General features: G+C 39.0%; 1 protein-coding gene across 1 annotated transcript in view; it reads right to left on the bottom strand.

The window, feature by feature from the left end:
• Window positions 1-15,031, bottom strand: part of LOC150080769 (ras association domain-containing protein 1-like) — a 298,031-nt gene that overhangs the window by 173,915 nt on the left and 109,085 nt on the right. Inside the window, exons 3-4 of the mRNA XM_090380815.1 lie at window positions 9,194-9,404; window positions 102-232 (exon numbers count right to left, since the gene is read on the bottom strand). Of these exons, the coding sequence (XP_090236941.1) occupies window positions 102-232; window positions 9,194-9,404 (342 nt within the window). The remainder of the gene's footprint in view (window positions 1-101; window positions 233-9,193; window positions 9,405-15,031) is intronic.

Genomic DNA, 15,031 nt, shown 5'->3' with positions numbered 1-15,031 from the left:
AAGTCATAACTTTCTGATCACACCTTGAATGCTGAAAGTTTTGTATAAAGGTTTATTATATTCCATAACAATTAGAGTAGCAAGAGAAAATAAAGAATTACCTGGTCTTCAAAAGATCTATCAGAAAAATCATCTACTATATCACACAGATTGGTTGTCTGAGTATCTCCAAACCCTTTACAATCAAGGGTAACAAGATCTCTGCATCTCTGATGACAAGTATATTGACATTCTATTGCAAAAATAAAAATTGTACAAAATTTCTTAATCTAATAAAATTAATATTTTTTAACATCTTGTATATCATAATACACAGTTTAAAAAAAACAAGTAACAACTTCAATATTGCAATTAATTAAAAGCTAATTCTTAATAACAAAAATATAAAATGTTCTGATATTATTTCAAAGTAAAATAATAGCATAGAAACAAAGTGGCATTATCTTTCATTATTTTTTTGTATAAATAATGAATTTGAAATATGAATATCATTAATTAACGATTTAAAAGTTTAATTAGTGTTATTAAACAATAAATATTCAATGAATAATGTTACTAACAATGAATTATTGCTATCGAGTAAATTTTATTGCGACAAAATATTATATTAAATAAGTTAAACTCTCACACAACAGAAGTACTTAACTAGCACCATTTCTGGATTCTACATCAAATCCTGTCATTTGGTTAAACTAAGTTAGTTTAACATTAGAGTATGGAAGGAATTGCATTAGAATAGAATTAAAGAGAAGGAAGGATAAAGCCTTGTTCTCCACGTTGATCATTAAGAATTTCTGCTTTTGGGGGATACACTTGTGGGGATGCACAGACTAACAGATTAACAATAGCTACAGGCAGAGGTGAAAGTGATTCTTGCACTGCTTTTACTGGAATTAGCAACAGCCTGGAAAGCAAGGCACTGGGGATTTCAAGGACTGCTAGGAATCATCACGGAACAAGTAAATATATGGCTGTGTTAGAGTAACTAAGGGTAAGAACAGCTGCATATATACTTGCATGTATGCCAATGCTAGGACTATAGTAAATACATTTGATGAATTTGAAGTGCTGGTCAAGTCATCAAATGTAGACATGGCGTTTGATTTGATTTTTTGTTACGCAAAAATAGCAAGGTTATAGTGCACCATGAAAAAGTTAAAATTCAAAAAAGATGAGATTAGTAACCTCTGAAAAGGTTACCTCATCAAAAGTGCATATATACATATATATATAGATACCAGTCAATAAACAAAAGTCAGAAAAAGAGTAAAAGTAAATTGTATATTTCATATGAGTGTATATTAATCGATTTTAAAAATTTAAAAACTGCTGACACATTGTCATTGAAAATCTGACTGAGTGTATATGGCTCAGTCAGATGGGTAAAAGCAGTAAAACAAGCATTTCAAAAAGTGGCAAAATCGGATAAAATATATTGAACGGATAAAATGGTGTCGCATTGCTCGAACATAGGAGGGTCACCAGCCCTTAGCAAAAAGGAGTGTGCCAGATGACAGTGTCCTGTGAGGAGCCAAGCAAGAACAACTTCCTCTTTACAATCTCTGCGTAAACTCTACTGCCAAAGATGGATCACAGGCTTAATCCGATATAGTTTGTTTGTAGCCAGGCAATGCCACGATTCTTGCCACTGAGAATGTAACTTACTGCAGATTACTTGCCTGTAGTCTGTATAGGGAACTAACAGGTCAAAATTATTTTTAAAGGTTGCCGACTTGGCTGCAGTGTCAGCCAAATTGTTTCCTCTAATCCTGATGTGACTGGGGATCCAGCAGAAATGGATATCGAATCCACCTGCATAGAGGGTATATATTATCTGCTGAATTTGGGATAGGGTTGGACGATTAGTGTGTGACATTGCTGATAAATTCAACGAGTGCCTGTAGTGCACTCGTTGAATCGGCATATATAATACACCGATGGTATTGGTGATTTCTCATGTGATCTAGAGCTATTTCTATAGCATGTAGCTCTGCAGTATACAGGGTGTCTCAAAAATATTGGTAAAAACGTTTATGGGAGGTAGGTAACATCTAAAGGAATGTGAATCACATAGGAACCCATAACCGTAAACGTCACGGGAAAGTAGTAGCAGAGGCACAAGAAACAGAAATGACAATAATTAGTGGCAAACATTTATTTGACATAATATTAACAATGGAGTATGAGATGGATGCATTTCATGATGTTACAACAGATGCTCGAAGGTTCCACCATGAGACACGATGCATGCGTGACACCAACGCAGCATGGATTGGCAGACACGGTCGAACACACCTGGAGTTTCTTTGACAGTAGCAGCAGTGCAGACAAGTCTCGCCACGAGATCCATTTCCATCTCCACAGGTGATTCATACACGATAGATTTGAGGGCCCCCACAGATAGAAATCAAGGCTCGATAAATCAGGTGAGCGTGGGGGCCAGGCAAGGGGTCCACCACGGCCAATCCATCGACGCCCAAAACGTCTGTTCAAATGGTCACGAACACACCTTCCATAATGGGTAGGTGCCCCGTCATTTGAAACCAAATGTTGCATCTCACATTTGCTGGAACATCGTCAAGTAACCCTGGTAGAACTCGTTCAAAAAAGACCTGATATTTAGCGGAATTCATGCGGGATGGTAACAGGTATGGGCCGACTAAGCAGTCACCGACCATACCTGCCCACACATTTATTGCGAAGCGAATGTTGTGCCGCATGGGGGCACACACCATGTGGGCCCTCTGCTAATCCATACACTAGGTGCATGTCTGCCAGCTCACATTTCGTATATCGATGCATGCTCTTCGTGCGGCGACTACTGCTTGAATGAGTAAACCAGAAATTTTCCCTCTCGCAAACTGATGAACAGTGCCGTGTACCGACTTACGGTGACGTTTCAGGTTATGGGTTCCTATGCGATTCACATTCCTTTAGATGTTACCTACCTCCCCTAAATGTTTGTACCAATATTTTTGAGACACCCTGTATATGCTGCTGTCAAGGGGTATCTGCTCTGATATAGTATTAGCTGGAAAAACAGCAACAGATCCCACATATGATTCTGACTTCGAGCCGTCGATGTATTATACCATCGCTTTCACTGGGCAGCAGCTGCCTTGTATTTGCGGTGGTATAATACCTTGCACATGTTTTTAGGCTAGTTTTCTAGAGGTTCTATGCCAAAACAGATGAACTAGGTGGAGACAGGCTTTTGCCTAGGAGCCACATTTGATTCTGGGATACACGTACACAATGCACCAGGAGGTCAAATATAATATAGTATTTTATATATGTGTAATTAGAATGTTAATATATATAAAATTGTTTATATATCTTCTTGTAAATATTGTGTATATATATATATATATATATATATATATGTAATAATTGTGTGTACAAATAAATGGAAATGGAATGTGTAAACTGGCAAGAAGTCAGAATGTTCTGCATGGTGTTGTGAATAGAGCTGAAGGTAGACAGAAGATGGAGTATTAGACTTCGTCGCACTCTTGAGTGAGAAGTTGCATGCTGGTATATGAGCATGCCAGGGTGGAATGGGCTGCCTTGGTGATCGAGCGACCTCATCTACTGTGATGTTAAGCTCGTTGAGTAGCTCTTGAACATGAATGTCGAATGGCAGTCCAACGTGCATTATCACGATTTTCCCATTGTGGCTCGAAAACGGATGTCCACGTGGGGTGATCTGGCAGGGATTTCAACTTGAAGGCATTTTTTTTTTTTTTTTTTTTTTTTTTTGTAGAGACAACTGCATTTGAAGCGACAAGGATGGTTCATTTGCTTCAACATATAGACTTCAGAAAGGTGATGTTCTGAATGCACCAGTAGCAATACGAATGGCCTGATGGTGGATGGGGTCAAGCCAATGAAGTCTGCTATTTCTGGCAGATGCATATACCTGAGACACATAATCTAATTTTGAGAGTACTAATGTATGGTACAGACATTAGTACTTTCAAAATTAGATTATGAGTCCAATACATAGCTGACGAATGTGTTGGACGAATGTCAGCTTTTTGACAAATACCGAGTCCCAAAAATTTCATCTCTGCTATTACTGGAACAGTGTTTTGTCTAAGTCGTAATTCAGGCTTGGGGTGGAAGTTACATTTGCGACAAAAATGGATGCAAACAGTTTTCTACGGTGAAAACCTGAAGCCATTTGCCGTGGCCCAGGGGTTAAGATGGTCAATGGCTTGTTGCATTTTTCTCTCAATAACCCTCATATTGCATGATTGAGAAAATATGCTGAAGTCATCGATGTAGAGTGCACTGTTTATAGTTGGAGGCAGTTGTTCAGTAATGGAGTTTACTTTAATGGCAAAAAGTGTGACACTTAAGACAGATCCTTGCAGTACCCCCTCCTCTTGGCAAAAGGGCCGGGAAAGGAAAGATCCCAAACAAACTTGGAAATGATGGCAGGATAAAAATTTTTTAATAAAGATGGGAAAGTGACCACTTAGACCGAGGTTATAAAGGTCTTGCAAAATACCAAATCTCCAAGTTGTGTCATACGCTTTTCCATGTCAAAGAAGATGGACACCAGGTGTTCTCTTTTTAGGAAAGCATCTCGGATAGACGTTTCCAGTCTAATTAAGTGGTCCAGTATGTACCAGTTTTTTCAGAAGCCGCACTGAAAGTGGGAGAGAAGGTCATTCAACTGTAAGTACCATAAGAGACGAGAGTTGAACATTCTCTCCAATATTTTGCACAGACAGCTAGTCAGAGCAAGGGCAATAGTTTTTCAGAGATTTAGGATCCTTTCCTGGCTTAGCAAAAGCAAGAACAGTTGCCTTGCGTCAGATATTCAGAAATTGCTCTTCAAGAAAGATTCTGCTGTACAGGAAGAGCAGAAGGTCCATGGATTTTGGTGAAAGGTGTTTGATCATTTCATAACGGATGTCATCTGGTCCAACAGTGGTAGCCTTTGTATGGGCAAGTGCTGTTTTCAGCTTGTGGATGGTAAACGGCTCATTATATGGGCGGAAACTCTTGGATGTAAAATTAAAGGCCTGTTTCTCAGTTTTATATTTATGTACCAGAAACTCTGGGGAGTAGGATAATGTTGGTGAAATAATGGAAAAAGTTTGCCCAAGAGCATTTGCTATTGCAGTAGAATCTGCAATAGTGCATCCATTACATTCTAGGAAAGATGAGGGATGTGCAGTGTATTTTCCCATTCATTTTGCGGATTTTCTCCTAAACTGCCTTAGGGCTCGTCATCTGGGTAATAGAGGATATGAAACAGATCCACAATTCCTTTTGACTCTGACAGCGGATGTATTGTACTTTGACTCATGCATGTTTAAAGGCTGGAAGGTTGGCCATGGTCGGATATATTTGGAATATCCCCAAGCTTTGTTTTGAGCCTTTTTTGCTGCTGTGCACCATGAATTCCACCATGGTTTGATATCATTGTTCTTCTCTTTCTTGGTGATGCCTTTCTCTCTCTCTCTCTCTCTCTCTCTCTCTCTCTCACACACACACACACACACACACACACAGGGGGGGGGGTAACTCGGGGAATTTTTTTTTGGCTGGTGCAGCATAAGCCTCAGGCTTCCTTGTACCATATGGCTAATAATAATAATAGTAATGTGGAAACCATATTGATGTTTTCAGAATGATATTCGCAGCTGCTTGGATGATATTTTCTGTGATGTATATGACTGCATCACTGATGAGCTCCTGACTGACTGTATTGATATCAAACTCTGACAGATATTGGAAGGCATACCAGTCAGCCTGATCAGTCTCCCACTGTGATAACATGAAAGGAAGACACTGTCTCCTGTCTCCCACTGTGTAAGCAGGTTATCACAGGGAAGTGATCACTTCCATATGGGTTCTTCTCAACTTCTCAAGTGAGTGAAGGAAGTAGAGAAGAGGAGCAGATAGAAAGATCAATGGCAGAAAATGTACAGGTAGGCATGTGGAAGAAGGTGTTTGTTCCCACATTTAGAAGGGAGAGGTCACTGTCATTTAGCATATGCTCTACGACTCGCCCCCTTCCATTGTTGCTAGCACTACTCCACAGGGTGTTAATTCCATTAAAATCCCCGAGAAGTAAAAAAAGAGGAATGCAATTACGTTATAAGATCATCAAGGTCTTTCTGGGAGATGTCGGTTCCAGGTGACAAATATATAGAGCAGATGGTTAACAAAAAACCCACTGTAAGGTGAATTGCAACACCCTCTATGCTGGTTATAAGTAGCACAGGCTGAACTGGGATCTGGTTGCCCACAAAGATAGATACTCCTCCATGAGCAGGACCATCCACAATTCTATCCTTACAAAAAATTATGATGTTACACATGGTGGGGTTATCATTTGCCTTTAGGTAAGTCTCTGGCAAGTAAAAGCAGACTGGCTTGTGCTTCTGCAGGAGAGCCTTACTGTAATCAGTATTTTGCCAAAATCCATGACAATTCCATTGTAGGAATTTTAGCCATTATTTTGGCTTGGTGGGTCGATTAGGCAGCTTCTGAGGTTACTTTTGTCAGTCTTGGATTTATCTTTTTTGGGGAAGTATAGACACTTTCCCGTGTCCATTTCCTCCTCCATAAAGAGTTCCAAGACTGATTAGTCTAGTACCTCCTTATCCTCTACATCCATCGTTTCTAGAATTATAGGTGGTTCTTCCAATCTTTATAGCTTTTCTTTACCACTTGGTTTTGGTAGTGGTGGAGCATTAGCAGGTACGGATATCAGAGTGATAGCTGACTGTGATTTTTGGATGGGCTTTTGGGAACCTAATAAATAGTGCGCAATGGGAATAAATGACTCCCTTGATGGAATAGTCATATCAGTCTGAGTCCTGATTGTATTTTTCCCAGAAGCTTTCTGGATATGTGAAGGCTTCGCGCTATTTACTGGTTGGATGTGTTTTCTGGCCTCCTGATAGATGTTCAGCTCTGTTTTTAGTTTTTGGATATCTTTTTCATCCTTCCACCTCTAGCATGCTATTTGTTATGTTATTGTTATTTGGTTTTTAGAAGCTAAACTCCTTGCTCTTATGGTCTTTAGCACCACAGCAAGCACAGACAGGGGAGCGATGACAAGCTGTTTGAGAGTGGCTGTACTTTTGGCATTTAAAACACCTCAATGGGTTTGGAATATAAATCCTCACTGGGCAGTTTAAATAGCCTGCCTTTATGGAACTTGGAGGCTGAAGGATGTTGAACATTATGATAAGAACTCTGGTAGGGAAGAGATTCCCATCCTTCCACATTGATATTCTTTTGACAGCTGTCACTCCTTGGTCTCTCTCAATTCAGAGCAGATCTCTTCTTCAGAAACATGAAGGTCCCTCACTCTGATATGACACTGCATGAAGAATTCAGAGTTTTATGGGGGTGATGATGATGATGATGGGTATTCCTATGGATGTAGCTTACAGGATTTTTTCCGCTTGCTTTGTGCTTGAAGCTTTGACTAAAAGGTCGCCTGAATGCAGCCGTTTTACAGATTTTGGTGATCCTGTCAACCCTTCTAATCCTTTCTGGATGAAGAAGGGTGACATCTTTCCAACTGACTTCTCTCCGGTGGAATGGAGAATGAGGGAAAAGCAATGTCACAGATGGTGTTTTATCCTCAGTTCTGGCTCTTTTAACAGAATTGGTGTCATCCTCATTTGATCGGTTAGGGATGCCAAATTCACTTAGGAGCACTATACCCATGTTTTCAATAAGCCTTGATACCGTTCCAGGACCAAAGTTAGTTATTTATTTGGTTTTTAGGAGCATTAGCAACTAAGGCCATATTGCTCCGGGATATGCGGTGGTCATTCCCTGACCTTTCCGCATCCTCCGTATTTGGTGGTGACGGGCTCGAACCCCGGTCTAATCAAGAAGCGTGTGCTACGCACTGCTGCTCCTTCCCACCTGGCTACGGAGGCGCCTGAAAACTACAGTAGTACAGTATGGATGGTGGTATCCACTGAGAAAAAAGTAAAAATAATCTTCTCCATTGGTGAAGCGTTACTTATTCGAGGTAGTGCAATACTCATTGTAAAGGTAGTCACAATACGAGAGACAATTAAATCTATGCTGTTCACACTACTACCATAGTCTGCTATCACAAACAAAGAATTGTGTATTTAAACTGAAAGTTCTATAGTATTATATTACCTTATGCATTTTCTATAGATCTATCCAGGTATATATCTTAATACGATTATCTTACTATAATCTTCCCCATAATATAAAAATATGATATATATATATATATATATATATAGATTTTCATTGAGTGGATTGGTTTTCATGAAATTTTATATTTGGGCTTTTTAAAAATATTTGTTGGACCATTCCAAATTTTATTAAAATTGGACAAATAGAAATCCAGAAAGTATTATTATTTTTTTTTTCCAATACAATTTGAATGAAAAAAAAAAAAAAAAAAAAAATCAGAAATTCAACATAGTTTTAATGCACTATCGTTAGCTTTAGACAATAAGAGCACACTTTATATGTATTATTATGTAAGGCTGATAATGTATTTAAAGTGAATGGCTAAGAATGTAAAAGTATAGAGTTTTATTAAGTGTTCTATAAAGTTATATTCTTAGTAATTAATTGATCAGGAGATAACTATATTTACTTTTCGCTTCTATTAATAATAGAAAATGAAAAAAAAAAATCAAAAGGACCAGAAATGCATAATTCATTGCATACATTACTTAACTTGTTTCATTTTATGTTGTTTGTATATGGTGTAATGTTGTGTGGCAACTTTTTACATTAAATCTTGGCTGATTATATTATATTACTTTTTACAGTAAAAAGTAATCTCTCTGGTTTTTACGTAAAAACCAGAGAGGTTAGAACTCTGGTCCCTAACAATATTGATTAGTGCCACTTATCCATATTGTTATGTGGATAAATGCCACTTATCCATATTGTTATGTGGATAAATGCCACTTATCCATATAACAATTAACTTAAGCTACTTATTTTTGAAAAAATAATATGAAGGAATAATATAAAATACCTTGGATAATAGTTGCAGTAACTAAGTGGAGTGCCATGTAATTAATACAATTACTTAAGAACTCTATTGGCATAATTCAATTTTGATGCATGAATTTGCATGTACATTTAAAATACATTTGTATATAAAATAACTGCCTGCATTCATAGCATTCCATTTAGAAAACATCTGGATACTCACGGTTACATCGAAGGCACTCCTTAGATTTATACAGCCCCCAAATAAAGTCCCCACATCGGTCACACCAGGTTGGATTTCTGAGTTGAGCTGGTCTAAAGCTGTGGCCAGTACCTCTCTCTGTAGGTTCTAACTCTACTACACCAAAGTTAGCTAGTTCAATTAACTCTCTAGGTCTTATTGTACCATGAGAAGTATGATGGCAAGATGGATTCTGCATTAATAAAAAGAATAATATTTTTATATTTATCAATAGCCAATGAAATTTGTCGAAAAAACATGGGTATTAATCACTTTTGTTATGAATTTACACAAAATCAGAATGATTGTTTTAAAATGTAGGTAAAAGATTGCATACATGGCAGTTTATTGTTAAGTCAATAACAATAAATTGAAACAATAAATTTCAAATTCTTCTTTTATCTTTCCCCTTCTTCCCACATTTATATAGGGTCGGCATTTCCATCCTTAATTCTTTTCCTCTATTCCTTCCTATCCTGGGCTTCCTCTCTCTTTTAAATCCTCTGTCACCTTGTCCTTCCATCTCAGCTTAGGTCTCCCCCCTCTTCCTCTTCTCTATCACCTCCAACTTTTCACAACTCTTCCCCACATACTCCTCACTTCTTCATTCCACATGTCCAAGCCACATGTCCAACCTAGATTCCTGCATTTTTTTACTCCGAGGCCCACCTTAACAGTACCTCTGATGTAGTAATTTCTTATCCTGTCCTTCCTCATCGCACCACATATCCATTTTAGCATCCTCATCTCTGCCACTTCCATCTTCTCCTCCTGGGCCCTTGTAATCGCCCATGTCTCGGTACCGTACATCAATGCAGGTCTAACCATAGTTTTATACACTCTTCCCTTCATTCTGCAATTTACTTTATTATCACACAGCACCCCACTCATGTTTCTCCAGTTCAACCATCCACATTGCACTCTATGCTGTATTTCTGCACTCAATCCTCCATCCCTCTCAACGTTCGATCCCAGATACTTAAATTTCGAAACTGATAGTAGCTTTTCCTCCTGCGGTTTTATAGAACTCTCATCTTCTCTATTCCATGCCATATATTCTGTCTTTGTTCTACTTATCCTCATGCATCTCTCTTCCAACTCTTTCCTCCATTCCTCCAATTTCTTCTCTACCTTTCCTTGGGATGGTTCGCACATACAATATCGCCCACGAACAACATACTCCATGGTGCTCTACTCTTCACGTCTCTCATCAACACATCCATTACCAGATCGAACAGATATGGGCTGAGAGCTGATCCCTGGTAGTAGTAGTAGTAGTAGTGGCATGTGATGCAAGAAAGCATGTGTATGAGCTTATGCAGTATCAGCCAAAAAAAAAAAAAATCACACCATTCCCTCCAAATGCCTGTCCAGTTCTTCCTTAAATTTATTCAACCTATCAACTTCCACAACGACAGATGGAAGTTTGTTCCAGCAATTAACCACCCGCTGGCTAAAGGCAAATTTCCGCACATCTATTCTACATCTGTCTTTTCTTAATTTGAATTTATGCCCCCTTAGGTTCGTAATCTGAACAAGTGGAAGGATCCCATCAGAATTCAGTGTGCTCAACCCATTCAAGGCCTTATATACCTCAATCAGATAACCGCGCAGGTGCCTAGTCTCCAGCCACGGCAATTTGCAGAACTTAAGCCTCTCTTTGGTAAGAGGATCCCTTCATTCCCGTCACCAATCTTGTTGCCCTTCTCTGTACATGCTCAAGTAAATCTACATCCTTCCTAAAATGAGGCCTCCAGACCTGTACGCAGTACTCAAGGCGTGGCCTGACCATTGCCTTATACAGAGGGATAATCACCTCCTTTTCCCTGCTAGCAAAATTCCTATATATCATTGACAAAACCCCATGACCTGCCCTGGCAGCCGGTCTGCATTGCTCAGAAAACTTCATATCTGCCTGCACAATTACTCCCAGGTCTTTTTCATTTTCTACCACCTTAAGTGTAGTACCACACAGTTGGTACGTTTCTCTGGGGTTACTTCTACCCATATGCAGTACTTTGCATTTGTCAAGGTTAAACTTCAGTTGCCACTTCTCAGCCCATCTGCCCAAATTATCTAGATCCTGTTGCAGTAGCACACTGCCATTACTGTCATTAACAACCCTGCCAATTTTGTATCATCTGCAAACTTCGACATTAAGCCTGATATACCTTCATCAATATCATTGATAAATATACAAAACAACAGTGGACCCAACACCGAACCCTGTGGGACTCCACTAATAACATTATTCCACGAAGAGCAGCACCCATTGATTACCACCCTCTGTCTTCTCCCACTTAACCATCCTTTTATCTATTGTAGCAACTTACCCTTAATACCATTCTGCTCCAATTTGTACAATAGTCTTTCATGCGCAACAGTGTCAAAAGCTTTCCTGAAATCCAAATAGATGATATCAAAATTATTTTTTGCATCCAGTTCCTTTGTAACCACATCATAATATCCTATCAAATTTGTCAGACAAGACTTTCCCTTAACAAACCCATGCTTGTCTGAATTATTGCTGCAGTCTTGTCTAGATGATCCTGCAATGCATCTTTAACCAGTGACTCCATTATTTTACCCGGAACAGAAGTTAAACTGGTCTGTAATTACTCGTGTCACCATTCAATCCCCCTTTGTGAATATCAATATCATTGATAAATATACAAAACAACAGTGGACCCAACACCGAACCCTGTGGGACTCCACTAATAACATTATTCCACGAAGAGCAGCACCCATTGATTACCACCCTCTGTCTTCTCCCACTTAACCATCCTTTTATCTATTGTAGCAACTTACCCTTAATACCATTCTGCTCCAATTTGTACAATAGTCTTTCATGCGCAACAGTGTCAAAAGCTTTCCTGAAATCCAAATAGATGATATCAAAATTATTTTTTGCATCCAGTTCCTTTGTAACCACATCATAATATCCTATCAAATTTGTCAGACAAGACTTTCCCTTAACAAACCCATGCTTGTCTGAATTATTGCTGCAGTCTTGTCTAGATGATCCTGCAATGCATCTTTAACCAGTGACTCCATTATTTTACCCGGAACAGAAGTTAAACTGGTCTGTAATTACTCGTGTCACCATTCAATCCCCCTTTGTGAATTGGAGATACATTTGCACATCTCTAGTCCGTGGGAACCTCCCCTGAGTCCAAGGATGCTCTCATAATTATGGCTAAGGGTTTGCTTAGTTGCTTTGCCGCCTCCTTTAATATAACTGGATAGATCCCATCCACCCCAGGTGCTTTTCTTATGTTTAACTTCAACAATTTCTCCTCCACTTTGCTCTTAGTTATTACAAAATCATTAAGTATCCTGCTACAATTTGATAACCTTCTGCCATTTCCAAACCTTAATAACTCCTCGTGTGTGAATGTAGATGCAAAATACTCATTCAGTTTGTTTGCTATCTGGGCAGGATCATCAACAGTCGATCCATCGATATCAAGTGGTGCAGGCCAACTACTACAGAGAACCCCTCAGTCATACCTACACTACTCTTCACCTAAGTCACCGCTCCCTCGTACATTTCCTTCACAAGCCTTATATATTTTTCTGATGCACCCTTCTCCCTCATGCATCTCCATACCTCTTGTCTGGGCACTGTATCATATGATTTTTCCAAGTCTATGAACACCATGTGCAACTCTACTTGCATCTCCCTGTACATTTTCCATTACCTGCCTTAAAGCAAAGATCGCATCTGTTTTTCCTCTTCCTGGCACAAAACCAAACTGTTCCTCTCCTATTTCCGTCTCCTGCCTTATCCTTCCTTCCACAATTCTTTCCCAGATCTTCATCGAATGAGACAATAACTTTATTCCCCTGTAGTTCCCACATTCCTGCACATCACCCTTTCCTTTATAGATTGGCACAAGTATACTTTCCCTCCACTCATCTGGTATCCTCTCCTGCTGCCACGGTTTTTCCATAAGGTCCCATAAGATATCGATCCCTTCTTTGCCCATACTTCTCCATACCTCTACTGGTATCTGATCAGCACCTACTGCTTTCCCCCTCTTCATTTTTCTGAGTGCACTTTCCACTTCTTTCCTGTTTATGCCTTTCACTACTCTTTCATTCGTCTCTCCATCCTCACATAATGCTCTTGGGTTTTCCTCATTTAATAACTTCTTAAAATATAATTTTCTCCTTTCCTTAACCTTCTCCTGGTCCTGTATCACCACTCCCCTCTCATCTTTTATCTGTTTTATTGATGAGAAGTCCTTTGATGCCTTGTCTCTCACTTTGGCTTTTCTCATCAACCGCCTATCCCCATCTTTCCTTTCCAGTTCCCCATAGGCCTCGTCTGTGATAAAACAAAAGCCTTTGTTGCCTTTGCCATTGCCACAGCCCTTTTTGCCTCCTTATTTGCTAATTTATATGATTCTTTATCTTCCTGGCTACCTGTTAAATCCCATCTTTTCTTCATCTCCTTTTGTTTTATCACAGATTGCACTTCCTCATTCCACCACCAAGCCTCCTTTTCCTCTGGCACCCTCTTTCCTGATGTTTTCCCCAACAACTGTTCTCCAACGTTCCTTTTGATACAACTATTTAATTTCCACCACTCTTGCAAGCCTTCCGGTAACTTTATTCCTTTTAGCACCTTTTCCCTAAACTCCTTCCTCAAACCCTCCTCTTTCAATCTCCACCATTTTATCCTTTTCTCCCTCTGTCTTGAATATTTCCTACTTTCGTCCGCTGCAACCTCCCAATCGACCATAAGCAATTTTTGTTGTGCAGACACACTTTCTCCATTTATCACCTTGCTGTTCCTCATTTCCTTTAGATGCCTCCTACGGCACATGATATAGTCAATCTGGCTTATCCACAATAAATTTCAAATTAAAAAAAAAAAAAATTCAATTTAAGCTTTGAAAAAAGTTTCTGCATTATGAACAAAACAATTAGATATATCAGAAAATATTAGAATTCTATTTAGAAATCACAGGATTTCTAACTGTATTACTTAACTGTGAAAAGTTATATAACCAGTAAAATACATTAATAACTGATCTTTAAATATTGGGAATCAAGGGGGCTGCTGTTTTTGTAAGTAGTAGCAATAACTATTAGAAGTTAACTTGTGATTCACCATCATTTGTTTGAAAAGGGCTTGAATCATTCTTCCCATTATTCCAGCGGAGATGGGGGAAACCGCTGATGCCATTTGACACTACACACACACACACACACACACACACACACACACACACACACACACACACACACACACACACACACACACACACACACACACACACACTTCCCATTATTCCTCAGACATCAACTATTATATTATTTAGGAGTGGTTTGTTGAACATGAAAAGTGTATTCCAGGTGCTACCCTGGCCACATTATTTGCCGGCTATAAATCCCATAAAACATCTATGGGGGTCGCAGAAATTGACAGATCTGATGTTTTGATTCCCCTACCACAAATTAATGCACATCTACAGGATGCAATCCTGCTGACATGGTACAACATATATCCTCAATGTTTAGATGCACTGTTGAGTCCATGCTTCACCAGTTGGTGAAGCATGGATGTTTTTACTGTTTTTAATGTTTTTACTGGACAGTATATATTATGCTATTCCCTCCCCTTCTGGATCTTCCCATTTTTTTACACCATTTACCATCTAAAAACATGAATAAATTGACCCTTGATTTGGGGGGGGGGATTAACAGCATGGAAAAACAAATTGTCAAAGCATAAATGCATATTATACTGATGCCCTTGAGTGATAACTTCCACTTGCACTGGTTTCTTGCATCTCTAAGCACTCCTCCATT

This window comes from Mastigoproctus giganteus, chromosome 9 (genome assembly GCF_048544385.1).
Source record: "Mastigoproctus giganteus isolate SK-2022 chromosome 9, ASM4854438v1, whole genome shotgun sequence".
In the NCBI taxonomy this organism is placed as follows: Eukaryota; Metazoa; Arthropoda; class Arachnida; order Uropygi; family Thelyphonidae; genus Mastigoproctus; species Mastigoproctus giganteus.
This window is presented reverse-complemented; position numbering and strand designations above follow the sequence as displayed.